Source organism: Gavia stellata, chromosome 21 (genome assembly GCF_030936135.1).
Source record: "Gavia stellata isolate bGavSte3 chromosome 21, bGavSte3.hap2, whole genome shotgun sequence".
NCBI lineage: Eukaryota > Metazoa > Chordata > Aves > Gaviiformes > Gaviidae > Gavia > Gavia stellata.
This window is the reverse complement of record NC_082614.1, coordinates 10,507,789-10,527,226: the sequence shown is the minus strand read 5'-3', so window position 1 is coordinate 10,527,226 and position 19,438 is coordinate 10,507,789. Positions and strand designations below refer to the sequence as shown.

At 35.6% G+C, this 19,438-nt stretch overlaps 1 protein-coding gene across 2 annotated transcripts; it reads right to left on the bottom strand.

Moving 5' to 3' along the window:
* Window positions 1-333: 333 nt before the first annotated feature.
* On the bottom strand, window positions 334-18,988 carry STX2 (syntaxin 2). Of its 2 annotated transcripts, XM_059827604.1 has the most exons (11): window positions 18,910-18,988; window positions 12,404-12,475; window positions 11,810-11,909; window positions 10,236-10,310; window positions 9,206-9,279; window positions 8,897-9,005; window positions 7,112-7,185; window positions 6,864-7,001; window positions 5,352-5,462; window positions 3,940-3,988; window positions 334-2,434 (listed from the first exon to the last, which is right to left on the bottom strand). In XM_059827604.1, exons 1-11 carry the CDS (start codon window positions 18,937-18,939, stop codon window positions 2,301-2,303), a joined length of 966 nt encoding a protein of 321 aa, XP_059683587.1. In that variant the 5' UTR covers window positions 18,940-18,988; the 3' UTR covers window positions 334-2,300. The 2 variants fall into 2 exon arrangements, with proteins under 2 accessions (XP_059683587.1, XP_059683588.1); XM_059827605.1 differs by lacking the exon at window positions 3,940-3,988 and having other exon boundaries at window positions 2,317-2,434.
* Between the last annotated feature and the right edge of the window lie 450 nt (window positions 18,989-19,438).

The following is a 19,438-nucleotide window of genomic DNA, read 5'->3' as shown; positions in this document are numbered from 1 at the left end:
TATTTCAATTTTGCACTGTGAAAGATGCACTTTTATGAGGAATTTTTGAGAATACATGAATAGCTTTATTCAAATAAATAATTCCCATATTTTTCAAGTTTAATATTAAAGCAAAATTCCATGGGCATAGTTGAAATTAATAAATCCCATTAACATCTCCATAATTATCTCTACACCTTTTTTGGTAAAAAGTTTCAGGAAATACACTACCTTTACTCTAAGACCTTATTTGACATATGTCATTGCAAAAACACACCAGCCTTATTCAAACACTTACTGGACATATTCACAAAGGTCACAATAACATCATGAATATAAAATAGCCACAAGATACTTGCTTAGATAAATTTATTAGTGTATAGGTTAGAGATTTACTCCCCTCCAACATCAACATAACAAAGAGGTTCATGTGAAAAACAAGTTTTGTTTTGTTTTAAAACAAGCTCATTGAAGCAGCTGTATAACAAGTAAAAAGTATGGAGTGGCCTATTCAAATTTCTGGTCTTGATGGGAAAATTATTGCATTATAAATAAAAAACTCAAATGACAGGATTTTGGGGGTCATTTTAGGTAACCAGCTGTTAAACAGCAGAACTTTTTTTTTCCCCCCAATCTGATATGTGTATCTGTATAAATAATATTTACTGATAAAAATCTAGAAAACTATAGAATAAAAACATATTTTACCTAGAACAAGTACGAAGGCGACCAATCTTTCCTTACTTTGCATGTAAACTTCCTCACAAACATCGGTGAGTGTTCTGGACTTAGAGGTAAAGAAATTTGTTCATTAACAAAGCTGAAATTTTTCAAGTGACTTCTTTATGGCCGACTTGCAAAAAGACCAATAATAATATTTTTTCTTTTTTAAACATGTTTGACATCTGAATAGCTCCAGCACATTCACAGCATATTTGGACAGCAAAGCAGGAATATTCATACATACAATATAAATTGTAAACTTTGCTGAATTTCATTAAGTCAACAGACTGAATTATAGTTTACTGACTAACTTTGATCTCAGACACTTTCAACAAAACATAAGTTTAAGGATTCTAACCTTTTAGGACTGAGTTACTGCAATTAACATTATAGCTGAATATTGTGGAAATATTGACAAATGTAGTTTTAGACTGTGTTTAAAAAGGCACACATTATACTTCCCTCTAATTCTCTTACAGTGTAAATATATCTACATATCTACATGGATATCCTTAAACAATAAGAAGTCAGAAATTCAAGTTACAAATATTTTACACACAAAATACAAAAATAACCTGTAACATTAAATGTAGTTGTTTGGTTACATTTGGAGTCTTTCAAGCCTTCAAGTCTTGCAAGCTAGCACTACAACAGATATGTATATACTAAAACACTTCATATATGTTATATAAGACAAATTTCACAACAAATCAGTGTCTTAGTTTGTATTATGTTTCAGACTTTTCTGAGGGAGTCTATCCCTATGTGCTGTATTCATTAGCAAGCTTCTGAATAAGAAATCTTGACTTGGCTTTACAGAGAAAGAGTGTGATTTTTGTCATATTCATATGAACAATAAGTCTAAACTGATCCATCAGCTTCCTTCGCACAAGGATTATTTGTAAAATTATCTGCTCAAGTTCAAATACGGTGTGCTTCATTGCTGCATTCTTTTACCAGAAATGCTGCAATTAACTTTTTATTATAAAGGCAAGAAAGCATTTAAAGCAATTAACCTCAGTCACATTGAAAGAAAAAAACAAACCTGGAAAGTGTAAAAAAGCTTTTTTTTTCCTTCTCAAGTGTAATGCAATAGGCAGACAATTAAATAAGTAGTCTTTTCAGGATAAAATATTTTAGCACTTGTTTGAGATAAATTTTTAAGTATAAAGCTCAGATAGGTTAAAGTGACTAAATATTAATACACTTAAAGACAAGGCTACATCTCAAAAAAATGTTCACAAGAGTGCTAAAAAAAGCAGCACTGGTAAGGTACTAAAATTAGTGATTAGAATTATATTAGCAATAGGAAAAAAAGCCAAACAGTCCAAACATAGTCTCTCAACTCCCTATTTAAACTGTTTGTAACACTGACATATGAAAAAAACCTTTAGTTGCTCTTAATTTTTTTTAACTGAAGTAAGTTTCAGTCATACAAATGTATAGTTTATGATGAAAATCCATACATATCCTAATACATTCTGATCTTCATTTATGAGTAAACTTTAAGAGTGATTTTGTTTTCACTTTTAACCATTAGTGATAGGTCATCATCATGGAACAGTGTAAGGCATCATTTATTAAACAAAGGTTTGGTTTTACTGAAGATGTATTTTGAAGTTTCTGAAGGTTCGTATCTCTTGGAATGTGCTTGCTATGATAGTGTTGTTGCTAGGATAATTCCAAGTATCAGAAGCAATACAGTTACACATATAATTATGAACATCAATTTCTGCAAAAAAGAGAGAACAGTTGAGATTTAAATACCTTGTCAGATACAGAACTGTTTAAATACATGCATAGCCACAGAAAATTAATAATACTGATACCTAATTGAGTGTTTGGATTTTCTTTCTATGATTTCCTATTGTTAGTCTTTCTTTTCTAACATACATGTAACCATAGTTACAAGATAGAACTATCTGTGTTAACATTTCTGTATTTTGCTTCACAGAATAATTGTTATTACTCATACCCAACTACCATAAATATCATTACATATAGAACCAGATGCAATAGTGAACTTTCACTTATCAAGGTCAAGTCTAAATACAGTAACATTGCTTACTGCCACCCTCCTTGGATAAATATTTGTAGCCTGCTCAAACCTTTACAGTTGCACACTTACTGGAATTCAATAAAACGTCAGTAAAAACATGGTGTAGAGGTAATAGCTCAGAGGAGCTGCAAGGAAGGGGCCGGGGGAAAGAGGTGGGTCTATACAAATGCATCAAAGTCTGACATTAGGTCAGGTATTTCTGACTACAAGCAATGATACAGTAAATCCTGTTATCTGCCTATAAACCAAAGCTGAGAAGAAACTGTTAACATCAAAACTAAAACCTTCAATATTAAAAGAGTGTTGTTAGAGAAAACCGAATTCCTGATTAGCTGTCTGAAATGACATCCTGCTCATAGTGCTTCATGTATAGTTTGAAGATACTACATGGAAAAAGTTGAGTTTCTACTGGACTCAGAAGAGTTAACTGCTATTTTCTACTTAGTCTGGCTAGGTGTTATCTTGACAAGAAATGGTAGATTAGTACAGCAAAAATCTGAAGATTGAAAGAATTCTCAAATTTATGTCCTAAAATTCCAGTTGGAATCTTTGCAGACCTCCTTTTACAAATACATTGTTATTTCCCACTGTTTCATTTAGTCTAGTATTAATAAAGAGCTTTGAAATAAGAAATTTCATCATGTTCTGTAAGCTGTAATAGCCAACTTCATGGTTGCAGACAACTACTTTTACAGAAGCTCTACTTAAACCCATAGAAAACACCATTTGATAAAGTTCCAAGTGTAACTAGTATTCCATATCTTAGTGCAGATCATTTGCTGATGTGAAATTTCAGTATTAAAAAAAATTAAAAAATTATCAAAGGACTGTGAGACAATAATTGGATTTTTTGGTCTCATTTCCTTCTGTGTTTACGAGTCTGATGCAGTGACTGCATTCTGTCAATTTAGCAGCTTACCACTAGATGTCAGTTTTCAATATTCACATGCATAGCACTTTTATAGCATGCAGAGAGAGAGATCCTCCGGTGCATCTCAAGCACCCCCCCCAATACTAACTGTACAGATATTAAGCATTAGTAGAACAATACAAGTTACCAGAGCAAAACAGAAGCAAAATTAGTCGATTAGTTACTTACTGCCACACTGGCAGGAAGTCATGCATGCTGATGTTATCCAAGCATCACCGAACACCAACAGACAAACCAATAATTAGACCAATTATGGCAATCAACACCAATGACACAATGATAATTATCCACATTTTCTGTCAAAAAACAAGGTATTATTATATTAATATTAAGCACATTAAGGCTTGCATTTATTTTCAATTTTTCAAATAGTCAGTTTTTAGATCCATACTCATTTTTAAAGCCTGCAATATTCTCAAATTGAGATAGATTTACCTGTATACTCTTGCATGCATAAGAATAAACATTTTTAAACAGTGTTTACAGGTAAACTAGTGTGATTAATACCTATATAGTTATCAAAGATGATAAAACTACCATTTACAAATACATTAAGTGGGCTCTTTTGAAACTTCTTAAGTAATTTTTTTTAAATGTAACAGGCATGTTATCTATATGTAGATATCTGTCTATCTATATAAAGATATATTATTCCTTCAAATCCAACTCACCATAAAAAGCCTCACAAAATTGCACAGCAACTTGAAAGGGGAAATAATAATGTCAGAGGAACACTTAACTCACTTTGCAATCATACAGGGACAAAAATCTAAGTTACTAGTAGTTTGATTTCAGAATATGTTATTTGGCTTTCTGATGGGAAGAAAGATACTGAAACACAAAACAAGTTTCCATGCCAATGGAAAATGCCTGAACATTACTTTGAACTCAATTCCTCCACAAAATTGAGTGTCGTGGTTTACCGTCACACCCTTTCCAGAGGGAAGGTCCCCCTAATCTAGTACTTTTCCTAGAGTACAAAGTAGTTATCTGTAAAAACAATATTTATAGATGGCATTCTAAAAAAGTAAGCCTGCTTCAGCAAAACCAGTAATTTTATTTTTCCTGCTAACATGGTGATTTTATAGCTATAAATCCAGGTAAGTTTACCAGTGATAAAGATACAAAAACCTTTAAGCTTATTTAAAGTCTGAATAATTTAAAGTATCATGGTAGGTGATAAGAAGAACCTGTGAATTTATCTACTAGCATAATATATTAATTCTTCTTTTGGGGTTTTTACACTCTGTAATGACAGCTTTTTAAGCGGAAAATTGTGAACATAGCCTTAGCTGTGCATGAATTGCTTATCTGTTTGTGTAGTACAAGAAGTTTCTGTCCCCTACTGGTAATACCAGTTTTTAATATTAATTATAACAAATTAATTCATATTGGAAATGTTCTGATCTCTTCCAGATTATGGGGTTTTTTTGTTTGTTTGTAAAATCCTTTGGTAAATCTTCCTCTGCTATATACTCATTTATAACAATGTTTTCTAATCTAAATTTTAAATATCACAACTACAAAAAAGTAAAATGCATATATTCTACCTTGAAGGACTGAATACAACAACAACAAAAATTCAACTAAAACTGAAGGTCACTTCACGCTGTGTTAAGTTAATATACTGACTAGCACAATTACAGAAAGATAGCATACCCTTCGTGCTTTACTTTGATATTTAACTGCCTTTTTTGTCTCTTCTTTTGCATGTTCCACATAATCTGATGCATTCATCACGTTCTTTTCTATGTTGTTGATCATTTCACCCTTAAAATGAAATTTTGAAGAAAAAAAATTTTATTATTGGAATCCACAGATCCTTGTTTAATGAACCTAAGAGAAGAAAGGCTATAGAACATCAACAATTATTTTAAACAAGTGAATAATGTACATATTAGTGGCTGACATTTTTTCTGCCTTGATGTGTAAAGGAAGAAGGGAATGAGAAGCAAGGGCTCAAAGTTCTAACCAAACAAGGAACATTCATGGGCAGGGCAGGCATGTTTCTCCCTTTTGCAGGAACAAACACTGAACACTTGAAAACATACCTTTGAACATGAGGTATGTTTTAACAGCCAAAACTAAAACTGACATACTAAAGAGATCAGAAATCCCTGACATACCTGGGAGTGGGAAAGGATATTGACTATTTTGACACAAGATTCAACAGTTATCTAAGAAAATGCAGACATACAATAGCAACTTCAAAAGTTCCTCAGAACTGAGGGTTTAGAATGTCAATACATAACAAATTCAAATTAATTATGATGAATGAAATTTGGTAATGAAATGGAGGATTGGTGAAAAATTACAGTAAGTCTATTACCTGTGTTTCTGTCCATCAGAAGAAATAATCAGCAGCAGTAAACAGCAAAGCATTAAAGAATGATGCACAAGCAATTGTTGCTCATTTCTAGTTCAAAAGAAAACTGCTACCAATTTGTCTTGGATATATATTTAATATTAAAGCAATACAGACTTCTAGAACAAAACTCAATAAAAAAAAAATCCTTTTCAGGAAAGTTTCTCTCCTGAACATTATTCTTTTCACTTTCCTGCATAATTCAAAGAATTCTAAGAACAGAAGTTAAAAACATTTTTGTTAGGTAATTGGTATGTGGACTACAAATAGAACAAATTTACTTACATGTCAAGACAAAGCTTATGAATGAGACAACTCGAATGACTTGTCAATCCCTTTACATTCATGTTAGTTATAACAGTTTGTATTATGTGCAAGTTGCATACATCCTTGCTAATGCACATTTTATTCTACCACAGTAGTCCTTTACCATGTCTGTGAGAATCCCAAATTTCCAAGATATTAGCAACATTCCAGGATAGAGTTGTTCTTACTTAAACATGCACAAAATATTCAAGCATACTGCAATACAAGCATGTTGAAGAAAATATCCAGTATACCAACTGAAAAGAAAGTCTATGCTTAGTTATTCATAGCATATATTACAAGTATGTCTAGATTGTACTTTTGTCTAAAACAAAAGAAAAAACCTTTAGTGATTAGCTTTCATATATTCTAATCACAGTCAAAACCCATTGTAAGTCTGTATTATCTGAATATAAGCAATTGTTTCTGCATATTTCAAAGAGGAAGACTGAGGAAGAAAAATCCCCCTTACGTAAATGTGTTTGAATTGATTCATTTACCTGAGTCTCAACAAACATTGCCATATCCATAAACATTTCATGTAGTTCTCGTATACTAGATTCCAGTTTCATAATATCCTTGTGTCTTGACTCAATTTCATTCAGAGCTTGCCTAGTTATTTGAGAGTCTGATATAATCTTTGGGAGAACAAAAAACATATGGACATAAATAAATATGTGCTGACGCACTTCTAAATAGCAGAAGCAGCAGAATAGAAGAGACACATAACTGGACCGGAAATACATACATCAGAAGTGAAAATGGAAGGATTACCACTCTCTAACATTTCTTCCAGCTCCTCATCAGTGGTGGTCTTTCCAGCTAGGATAAAAACAACAGTACTTCACATATCATCACTTATTCCTTATTGAACATAAAATTTTACCATACCAGAAGGATGACAAAGAAAATTCTTGTATTAAGCATTTTTCAGGATAAAACAATGTAGTGTTTAGCCATTACCAAGTGCGATTTTGCATATGAAAAAAACAGAAAACATCAAGTTAACAGTCAGAAACCAAATGTAGATTCAAAGCAACGATGAAGAATTCCTGGTTGGTGGGGGTTTTTCTGTTGTTTGTTTTGGGTTTTTTGTTTGGTCAAATTTCAGTTTGATCAGAACCATTAGCAAGGTCCATATATACATTGTAAAGTGGAGTGTTCTTCAGAAGGAAGAACTTGAGATACAGAGTATTTATATAACATTCAATATTTACCTATTCAATCATGTCACATTGGCATCTAATTTACTCGCTCCCCACCACTGTGTGGGCAATAAAACCTTTATGTAAATTTGATTTTACCAACACAGGATTACATTCATATTCCACATAGAGAAGATGGCTACCTACAGCATATCTTCATTTCTACTTTTCATAATACATCTAACAATTGATGTAGTTTATTATTGCATGTTTAAGCAAACTGAATCCTATTGATCACACTGGTATGACAAATGCAAGTGTTAAGTTACACAACACATTCAAGTGATTTGTATAGCACAGTTTTAAAAGTTACATATCAAATCCTTGTTCTTCAGATGCAAAATAAGTTGAATATCTGTAATAACTTATATAATTCTGTCCTATCAGATGAAAGTTACAGTTTGATTATTACTTTCTGATGTTAATACCCAAGAACGCTGCAAAACCCGCTTTAAAATTTTTAGTGCTGAGGAAAGGCTGAAGGCTCTAATTGAGTCATAACAACATTAACTTAAAAGAATCATGTCCTGAGGTATTAGGGTTCCTCCCCTCAAACATATAGGTAAAGAAGAATTTAACTTGCCCAATAAACTTTACTGAAATGCTGAATTGAACCATTAGCATGAGAGGCTAATGACAAATTTGAGAAGCACATGAAAAGCAGTATCTTCTTATAACTTGCCAACTTTTCTGTTTGCATTTCATATTTCCGCAATATATTTGCTTTTACAGGAGATATTCAAAAAGGCTAATTTTAGGTGCAAGGTGTTATGGATTTTTTTGGACACATTCTGAGGTAGATGCTGTAGTTCAGAGTAGTCAGGTACCTTTCTGAATACTTCTTGTAATATTTAATGATGAAATAAGTCAAATGTGATTCAGTCAACAAATGATTAGAGTACATATAATGTCAGCACTGATTTGTCAACTGAATTTAACAAATGTTCTTATTGACAAAAATAGCACAGCACAAAAAGATGTTGTCCTGTTTAGCATGTTAATTTTGGCATGGCTTTTAATAACACTTGCTGGAATGAATGTTCCAACATTTATCGGAAATAGGTGAAACAAAGGAAAAATATTTTCTTTAATAATTTTGAACATAAAAGAAATTATTTAGTGAGTTTTCTCTATTTTCTTTACAGTTGTTCTGAAGAGTAGTATCAAAGAGTTTATGCCATATGATAAAACTGTTTCTTTTCCCTCACATGCTTCAAGATGATATCCAAGATGTATCATGCTTTGTACCATCTTTAAGTAATAACAAACAAGGGAGGTACTAACAACACAATTAATCTTTTTTTAAAAAGTGTAGTCAGGTCACTTACTTATCTCTAATTGTCTCTGTATCCGACCTTTGCTGCGTTCTCGAAAAAGAGTTTGGGTCTCGTTGTATTCCGTCATGACCTCCACAAACTTGTGAGCTAATACAGAGTGCTGTTTTTTGAGGATTTAAAAATGTGGAACAAAAACGTTTATTTTTAATACAGCAAATACTACCGGACAACAACTGAAAGTGGTATTCACATTCCAACAAAACAGAACATGAAGTTCTGAAACTGTTTCAGAAAAGTGAAACACATTCTCCAATTTACTAGAATCCTTTTATTTTCTTTAAACTTATTAAGCGATCATACCTGTGTTTTTCTTATCCTGAGGTCCACTGATGTTCGATTAGCATTTTCGCCCTGATCAAAACTTTGTTCAATAGCTAAGAACAATACAAGAATATTATGAGTCAACGTTCAGTATAATTATTTAATAGTGTAGCTCAGTTACTTTGTAAATACTATTAATTATTCCTTTTTTCATGGACAAGCTCCCCACAGACATGTTTAACATTTCAGGGGCAGGAGCGGGGTGGCAGTGATATATATATAAAAATTTGAAATAATTTCAATAATTGGTACAGATCTTAAAACACAGTAACTACTTCAATACACTTAACAGTCACACTACTGTCTACTACTCCAGAAAAATTTCAAAAGGTACAACAAAATGGGCTGCTCTTACAGTGTAAAAAATAAACACCATACCCTAGTGTTTATGGAAGGACAAAAGCATATAGTAATTGTAACATAGTAACATTAAAACACCCAATATATTTCAAAACCTATGCTAAACAATTAAGACGTATTCATAGGGGAAAGCCGCAGCAAAATTAGCTAGTCTGAATTTAAAATACAGTCAGTGCTCTAGAGCAATTCCCTACATAGACATTTATGCCATGGAGACTGGCTTTTTGCAGTTAATCTTGTTCCAAAACATCATGATCAAAAAACAGCACTTCAGTTGCAGAATACATTTCTATACAGAGAAATTACTTGGCATTGTAATTTTCTAGGTTATTTCTGAAAGCAAGTAAACTCTTTGTCCTGTTCCACAAACTAGGCTGTGCTAAGACCTGGTATTTATCAGCGGTGCAGCTTGCCAAAGAGGAATAACAGTAAGGGACGATACTGTTACTGACACGGGCTGTACATTAGTTGGGAGGGAGGTGGTTCTCTTTTTTTTTTTCTTTTTAAAGAGCTGTACAATACAATTTATGCATGCATAACACAGCTTTTAAAAGTTTAGAAGTTCAGCTGCAATGCATTACATTTGTAATACTGCTACCATCCTGAATCATCACAACCTACAGTAGTTTTATTTCTCCTCACAACTTACCCTTTAACCTGGCTCGGATTTTATTAGCAATCTTCTTTATTTCCTCGTTTAATTCTTCAAGTTCTTCCTTTGTTCCTTTAAAAAAAAAAATTTATTTTTTTTTAGAACTGTTAATGATTGGTAATAGTAAGCCAGCAACCATCTACAACTCTACCTTGCAATCTCATAATTGTATTCACTACAACCATGCAGAGAAGTAGTTTATTATACTCCTAAATACTTTAAATATGATTTTTATAACAGCATACTATCAGATTCCTGCTTCTTATGACAGGCCCTTACACTTGGGAAATGTTATTACCAAATCACCAACTAAACCAGGTGATAAAGTATTCCACATTTTTTCTTAATGTAACACTTTGAGGGCAATATTAATTTGCTGTTCAAAGTGAACATTTGCTGAGGTCTATCAAGTGAAAAATACAGATTTACCTCACATTTTTTTAGTTCTGTTGTTTATCACGGACTCATTGCTTTTAACCTTATTAACATAACTGTACCATGCACTACCTATATTTTTTGAAGGCTACTATACAGAGTATTCATGAAGAACTTAGCTAGATCTCTGTTATTGGGCTTACTGAAGACATTAGATTCACAAGCGCATACATTACTTACAAGCAACGTCATGTTCCTACACAGTTCAGATGCATTAACGAGCACAATTCTTAGCACAAACACAAGCTGATAAATGAGATGAGACCACAGATTTTATTCAGATGAACCCCTATTAAACCCGAGACTCATTGACTGTATACGATTGTTAAGACAAAAAACAGTCTGCAAAATCATTTGTAAGGATACAAACATATGCCCATCAATAAACAAAGAAAATAGGGAGAAAAGAAAAACTAACATCCAAAGTTCAGTTTTCATCAACAAGAATATAAATGTTAAGTTAGCGTTGCAACATTCCTCAAGAATATCTCAGCATCTTTTCTTCCCTTTTCTTTAAATCCTGCCCACAAACCCAGGCATGCCTTAAATTGAGAAGTGTTGAGAACAGAGAAGGTTCCATGTTTCTGGGTAAGTTCCCTAAACTTTAGACTTCTCTTTTCAGAAAGCACATCTTCACTTTCAGCTTTGGGGTTACAGCCTCTAAAAATAGGGCTCCAGCATGGAACTCTTACTACCACTGAAGCAGCTGGCTGTCATGTTAGACAGGATCTTGCCCCTACTGAAGAATAAAGAGAAGATGATGGCTCTACTGTGTGAGCTTCAGTTGACAACTTCAACATTTTCACAAATTAAAAGAAATGCAAGTAGCCTCTAAGTTTTTGAAGATACAATTCAGTTTCAAGATACCATATTAAACTGAGTTTTGGTCTAGCAAAGGTTTTGATGATGCAACAAATATTCTGAAAATGTATTTATTCAAATGAGACTGAAAAAAGGTAAAAATAAGCAAATGAAAATATTAATTCAATATTAAATATGGAAATATTTTAATAAGTTGTGTTACATTTTGCACTCTGAACACCTGAAGTTCTATTTCTATAGATAGCTAAATAAACAAAAAATTATTTCAGGATATCTAGCCACACATATCTGAAATCTAAAAAAGTGATACTCACTTCCTTCAGGATTTGGTGCTGACAGGATAATGCTGTGCTGCTTCTTCACTTCTTCCACATTTTGTGCTATTTTTGCTATATTATTTCTAAGTTCCTCAACCTAGAGGAAGAGAAATATGGCCATGAAAACATTAGAATAATTCAGAGCAAAGATTTTTTTTTAAAAAAACCTTTGGTACTAAAAATCGTAAAGTATTTCATTGCAATATTTGTAAGTATCTGACAGAAATCCCAGCAGAAATGTTGACATTTAAACAGCTTGCACTTTTTTTAACGAAAAAATGGTATTCATAATAGCAAATACATTCTGTATGGCCAACAACTTAAGTGCTACTATTCTTAATTTAAAAAGTTTTTAAAATTCTATAAGCAAATTCCTTGTTGACAGGGAGTTAAAAACACTTCTATGCAGTAAAGACAGAAAATACCCTGAAATAAACAAGCAAAAAGTGTTACCAACATTTGGTTTAGCATACCATTGCAAAGCATATTGGGATGTGTGTGTAGATGAATTGTTAAACCTAATTACAGAAATTATAAGGCACAGAAAGAAAACTGTAAGTCTTTAATGCATGGTGCAAACTGTAACTTTACCTGTTGGAAAAAGTCATCCATAAAATGGTCTTTTTCAACAATAACTGTCTCGCCATCTTCGTTTCCTTTACACTGTAAAAGGTAACAAAACAAATCTATGAAATAAAACTCAGGATACTGTTTGGAAACAACTACAACTTCTTCCACATTGCTACTGCATACACATTTTTGTCAATAGTCTGCAAAGTCAAAAAGTAAGTTTTCCTCTTCTGAGTACTGTCATCTAAGAACAAATAAGCAGAGAGGTCAAAGAAAGTCACCTGACTACCACGAAGTTGTGAATGCTAAGGCATGTACTCCTCCATAAACAACTTCAGGACAGAACAGTCTGTAAGTGATGTCACAGTTTTCATTATCTGTCATAAAAATTATTAAAATACAATTTGGCATATAAATGTTCTCTCACAGCATAAAGATACATCCACAATGAGTCCCACATGAACTGAAAATAATATTTGGTTTACTGACACAGTAAATAAAACCCTCTCAAAGAAATACTAAGAGGGGTGCTGATGACTGACTTGTGATGTAATAAGCTAAATATCTAGTGAAAGCTAGAACAAAAAGTTATCAACATCTGCTTACTAGTTTTGCCCATGGGTGTTTTCAGTGTTGCCATTCCACACTAATTTAGACATAATGATGCTACATTAAACTATACATGCATTACATAATTAATAAACCCTTAGAATAGCAGCCAAGGAGGCAGAAGCTCAAGTTGACAGGCTCTCACAGATCTCCAGGGCACACAGCCCAACGCGTTCCCTGAGTCACGCTTCCCTAACCCTTGAGCCAGCCCAGCAGAATATATGGATCTTGACAATAACCGAGATTCAAATTTGCTCAGAGGAAGAGAGAATTAACATGCATCATATAAAGGCAAAGACTTCCAGCTTCCATGTTCTCTAGTTCCCTCTGTAGAGCACACTGTTTGAACTGCATCAAATCAAAATTAGAACAAAGTATTATTCTACCATGAAGTCAATGGGTTATCTGCCAGAAAAAACCTAGATGGCAAGTAACATCAAGGGATTTACATGTTCAAAACTCCTTTTTTCTTACAAGCCCCTCTGCCTTTGACCTTTTAACACCCACTTCCTGTTCCTAAACCCTGATCCTATTGCTCAATAAGCCCTTTGTTTCTGGTTTTATGAAATTAGGCGAGATGTATATTATTTGCATGACAATTCTGCAATTTAATCCAATGTCAAACCCCTTCTTTATCTAATAATGAAGGTTATACTCAATGTGATCTACGCATCGAAACCTACTAAGACTGCCCCAAATCTTCAAGGAAAGTTATTACTTATACTTTGACAGTTCCTTTCCTGCAAATTCAGGGAGTTCATAAAGCCCTATGACAACACGTTTATCAGAAATCGTCTGGTTTTTATGCTCAGGGAAACCATAATGCCTGAACCGAAATAAAGGAATTTAGATATTATTGCTCTCCTGGACCACCCTCCAATCACTCATAATGCTATGTATCATTAAAGACTTTTTGTAGTTATTTTGGGAAGATGATTGCTAGAACTCAATATTAAAGATCTGTCCTTAGGGATTATAATCAATTAACAGTCTTGCTTAATACAAATAAACAAGTAAGTCTGTACACACACCAGAGACTGTAGTGCTACAAAGCTACCAATTATAAGTTAATATTTAAGAATGAGCTACACTTTAAAGACATTTAATTTCATTATCTATGTAAAAGAACACCTTCTGCTTACATTTACTGAGTAAAGAAAAATCTTTCTAATTGTTTATAACCACATCCTGTGTTTAGTTAATTGAACTAAAAATAATGAAAATAGTATCAGCTAAGGGATTCAGCATGCCAGCTTTTAGTTTGGTCAGAAGATCTTAGTAAAACATTAAACACCTGAGTGAATCTTAAACAAATGAAAGATAAAAAAATCCTACTCAGAAGTCCTGTTTGTGGGTGCTAGACTGGAAGGAAGCAATCACAATTACCCACTCTGCAGTCAGTTCCACGTTCATTTCACTTTCACATTTGGTTGCAATGACACCAATGACGGATCCATTAGCTGTCTACAATTTGCTGAAGGATTTATGGACAGCCTACCTTGAACATCAGCACTTGAAAGACACCTGATGACTTGTCAACCTCTATTCTCTACATACTTAAACCACCACTTACCTAAAAACCAGCTTATTTGCTAACTCTCTTCAACTTAAGTGATACCCCTTCTTTTGACAAGCAGACAATTCAACCAAGAACTCACTTTTGTCATCAAGTTTAGCAGAAACATATTGTTTCTCCTAGACCTTACCTCGTCAGTATAAGCAGTATCACAAAAAACTGGTAAAAAGTTTCATGTCAATGCCAAGAGCAACCTAATGAAGTCTGTTTGCAGCTCATACCTTGGGACTGAAAGTCTGGGCCATACAACTCCATAAACATTCATAAACTTATAAAATGTATCAAGTTCCCACAAAAGTTGGTTTATATGACAGAATCCAGCTCTTCAAACAGTATCATTTCTCAGCTATCCTGATGGTTTATGAAATTTCTGACACTTCCCATACCTTATAGAATTGCAGAAATAAGGCAAGTTTGAGAGATCTTACCAAATTAATTACTGAACTTAGAAATTGAAAACAGCTTTTGACCTAAAACCATGACTATTACTTGCCCTTGAAATTCCAATCAAGGTTAGTTTTTTCTCAGTCCAGATCACGTGTATTCATCTGACAGGCTGCAAGGACTGACCACCATCATCCCAATGAATCAGACCCAAAAAGTGGCTTATAGAGTGCTAGAGTTGCTCCTTATAACATCAGTGTTTCAAGAAATTATTTTATATCAGAGTAGCCAAGGAGATCTGTCAGGCAACTTTGGCAGGTCAATCATTAACATGCATTTAGTAGCATTATTGTACAACCAGAGAAACCTCATATGGTAACCATCTACAAGAAATTACTTTACGCTGTTATGACATGAAAACACACAGCTCATCTGTTGAAACATGGAATTTTTTGAAAAGATTAATGTAAGAGTTTAACTCGGGGAAAAAAAAGAAGTCAGTAATGTTTTCCTCCTTCCGAAAAGAATCCTTTTTCCATACCACCCAATTCTACCACTTTTAACTTTTGTAACTTTGTGGTTATTCACTCATTCCTAAACAGTTTTGGGGGCGCTAAGTGAATGCCCAAGAAAGTTTACAAAAAAATCAGTGCAGTCTGTTCTAGTTACAGATCCTTGTTTTAAAAAAAAAAGCTACAATCAAATATAAATGTATTTTTCAAAGGTTGTGCCTAAGATATCCTCAGTTACACTCAAGAGTAAAGAAATATAAAAAGCATGTATTTAAAATGATTCACCAATCAAGCAAGAAAAAAGGATTTCAATAGATAACTCTGCATATAACAAGATGGTAATTTTTGAGCCATATGAACAATGCACCCCAAACTTCAGATCTAAAATATCACACTTAAGCAGAGAAGGTTTACATGTTATCTCTTTCTTAAATGGTTTAACAACAATAACAAAAAGGTCTGAATGGGTTTTATTAACAGACCTTTAAAAGGACATCTGTTTTTAGTATCTGACACTGGCTGAATGTGCTGAACTGAGTGTCTGAACACAGATCCTACAGCTCTTTTTAACTCATTTTAAGATGGACTTGTATCTGTGAACAGTAAACCACTGAAGGCTGGGAGAATATTTTACACAATCATTGCTATGTACTTGCCCTGGATTTTTTTCTTCCCTAAATATCTACTATCAACCACTGCTGAAAACAGTGTATTAGATTAGAGAGAACCTTTTATTCTTCTTTTAATCTTATACTCATTTGCGCTCAAAATAACTACAACCAGTCTGGAAATTGATCAATTGTCCAACTAATTGTATTAAAGGACAATTCAAACAGCTAAAAGAAGTTCATTTTGGCCTGCTTGGAATAATTTAGAAATGACATTAAAATAATCCCCTAGAAGTGGACAAATACAATTATGGTTGTTATCTTCTGAAAAAGCATGTACTTTACAAGACTTTTTCTAGCTAGAACATAAGAAGAAGCAACATTATCTGAAGGCTATATAATCTGCATGTCTTCAACAATTTCTCCAGCAACTATTTTAGCACTGTTTAACTGCCTTAATACAGTGTATCAACAGAAGTATCAAGAAGTTATGATAATTTTATGTTACTGGCCCACAAACATTGATAACTAACATTTCTCCCTCTTCTTTATAAGGGGAAATCTAGGAAAACGTTACAACTTTTAATGACAAAATAGTTTGCTTGCTGTCAAAGAAAATCCAGGAACACAGAAATGAGGATATGTAAACTTAAATTTACATTTCTGCTAAAGGCAATACCTTATTTAGTTAAAACAGGTCAGTGTAGATTGACTGAAGTACTAAGATCTCTTAAAGTACTTGTGTATCACACTGGGTCTTTGGGGGAAATGGAGTGGATGGAACTTCCATGTAAGGTACAACCAAAGAAATACACGATGACATTCTTATACGAAGGGAAAGAGGCAAGGCAGTGTTATACCTGAAGATTCTGCAAGCCCAGGCCTGTTTAAAAACCACAGTGTATATGCTCTACCCTTCACTTAATAATTTAGCCAAATAAAATACAATGGAACTACACTAATCAAACTGAAACCAGTTTGGAAAATAGGCAAATAAATGTTAATACATTATTTCTTCAGATTATTTATTCTTTTTCAAAGCAATCTTATCTATATGTGATCTAGGATCACTGTTCAAAGCATTTATACTAGTAAGGGAAAATCACTTCACAAAAACACGATCTTTTTTGATATTTCAGATAAAGATGTAAGATGGAAGTTGCTGCTTCCATAAGTTCCCCGTGGAAATCAAGTTTTACAAAAGCTATCTCCCTCGGGTACGCAACTTTTCAAAACTTCACGTCAACTACACGCTTTTAAGTGATAAAATGTAGACTGGATCTTCAATAACTTCTACCTTCATTTGATGCTTAAACATTTTCTTCTAGTTGGAAGAAAACTTCAATTTTAAGTCTCTAAGCTATTTGTTAATTGCACAGGCAGTGAAAATTATGTTGATGAACACGTGAAGCACTTCAGCAATACTGACCATCGTGTTTAAATTAGTAGCTTGCTGCACTACAGTAATGTTTTCAGATGTCAAATACTAAAGTTGGCTTAAAACCCCCCATATACAGTTGCTTGAAAAACTTCTAACAATATCTAAGAGGGGAGTTAGGTTTTTTTTTTTTTAATTAGAAAAACCATACAACAGACCACTGCTGCTTCCCCTCAAGTCAGAATGAAGTCTATGTGTTTTAAGAGTATAAATTAAAAAGCAAATTCAGATCACCGTTTCCTGCTTCCTCTTTCTGGGAAGCGTGCACCATCACTGAAATTTGGCACATATTCCTACAACCCGAACATGTTTAGAAATAGGACAAGGGAAGAAGTATTCCTGAAAGAAATTACACATTTCTTTGGCATGACTCCAAAACATCTCTCCTGGTAAAGGTTCTGTAATCTAATCATGTGAAAACTTTTCAGATGCCAATTCATCCTTTCAGAGAGGAAGCTAGACTAGTAATTCCATCGCCTAGAGATGGAGCTTCCAAAACATATTTTGTGATCCAGAAGATATGAACTTAATTTTAAGATGAACGAGCCCCAAACGTGCATGCAGCTCAACACAGCCCAACTTCTACATGTATGTGGAGTCCTAGAACTATCACAGGAACTCCTCTGTGTTCTCCATTTCCATTTCTTTTCAGGAAAAAAAAGTCCAATATTTTAACCAAGCCATATCCTGTTGAAGGCAGACATGATGGTACCTCCCTCCAACTCCCCTTTCTTTTTTAGGATACTGTTTTCAAAGCACAAATAAGGGAAAGAGAAAGAGTGTATAAACATAACCAGCTACCATTTTGTAAACAAGCCGAAAACAAAATCTGCAGATAGCTTTCTTGACGCATTACGGGTTAAACCGTTCCCAAGCAGAGAAATCTACCCCACTACACCACAGGCAGGTCGAAAACAAAATTATTCTCCAGTTTATCTGTCATTCAAAACGTTAACGTTTGAAACGCGCCAGAGGTCAGGAGGAAGCGAGGGAAGGTGATCTATAAAAACCGGAGAAGCTTGAACTTTGCTGCCAGATCCCCAGGCTCCGACGCGCCTCCCGGGCCCTCGGGAGGAAGCCGCCCCCCTGCCCGAGAAGGGAGCTGGGAAACAGCGTGCGGCAGCCGGAGACCTCCCCGCCCGCAGGGAGGCGGCCGAGGCGTCGGCTCCGCAGATCCCGCAGCGGAACACCAACCTTCCCGCCGCTGACCGTTACCTCAGGCGGCGATAACGGCCCGCGCGGCCCTCGCCCCCCCGCACTCCACCGCCTTTGTCCCCTCCCTCCCGCCCCGCTCTTCGCCTCAGCCCACCGCCGCCGCCCTTCCCCGGGAGCCTCCCCGCTCTCCGCGCTCGCCCCGCCGGCCACGCCGCTCCCGACCTGCCCCAAGCCCGAGCCCTCACCTCTGCCAGGTCGGCCAGCCGGTCCTTCATCCCCGCAGCGGCTCAGCGCCTCCCCGAGGCTTCCCCGGCTGCTCCTCGATCGCTGCTGCGGGCCGCCCGCGCGCGGCCCGCCGTCGGCGGGGCCTCCTCCCCCTCGCTCGCTCCCTCCCGCCCCGCTCGGCCGGGCACTGCAGACGGGCCGGGCCGCGCCACCTCCCCACTCTCCCTCCGCGCTGCGAGGGGCAGCGGCCACGCCCACACCCCCCGCCCAATGTCAAGGCACCCTCAGGCCGCGCTGCGCATGCGGAGAAAGGGGCGGGGACGGGTACGCGTCCCCGCGCGGAGCGGGCGGGCGCGGCAACCATCCCCTTGGGGAGCCCGCCTCGCGCTGCTGACGTCACGGCGAGGCCGGCTGCTCGGGCGGCGCAGCTGTGCCGCGGTTCTGAGGTAACTCCTCGGCTGCGCCCGAGCTTCCCCGCTTACCGGCGGCGGTGGCGGAGGAGGCGCCGTGAAAGAGCAGGCAGCCGCGCTAAGATTTGCGAAGCAGCAT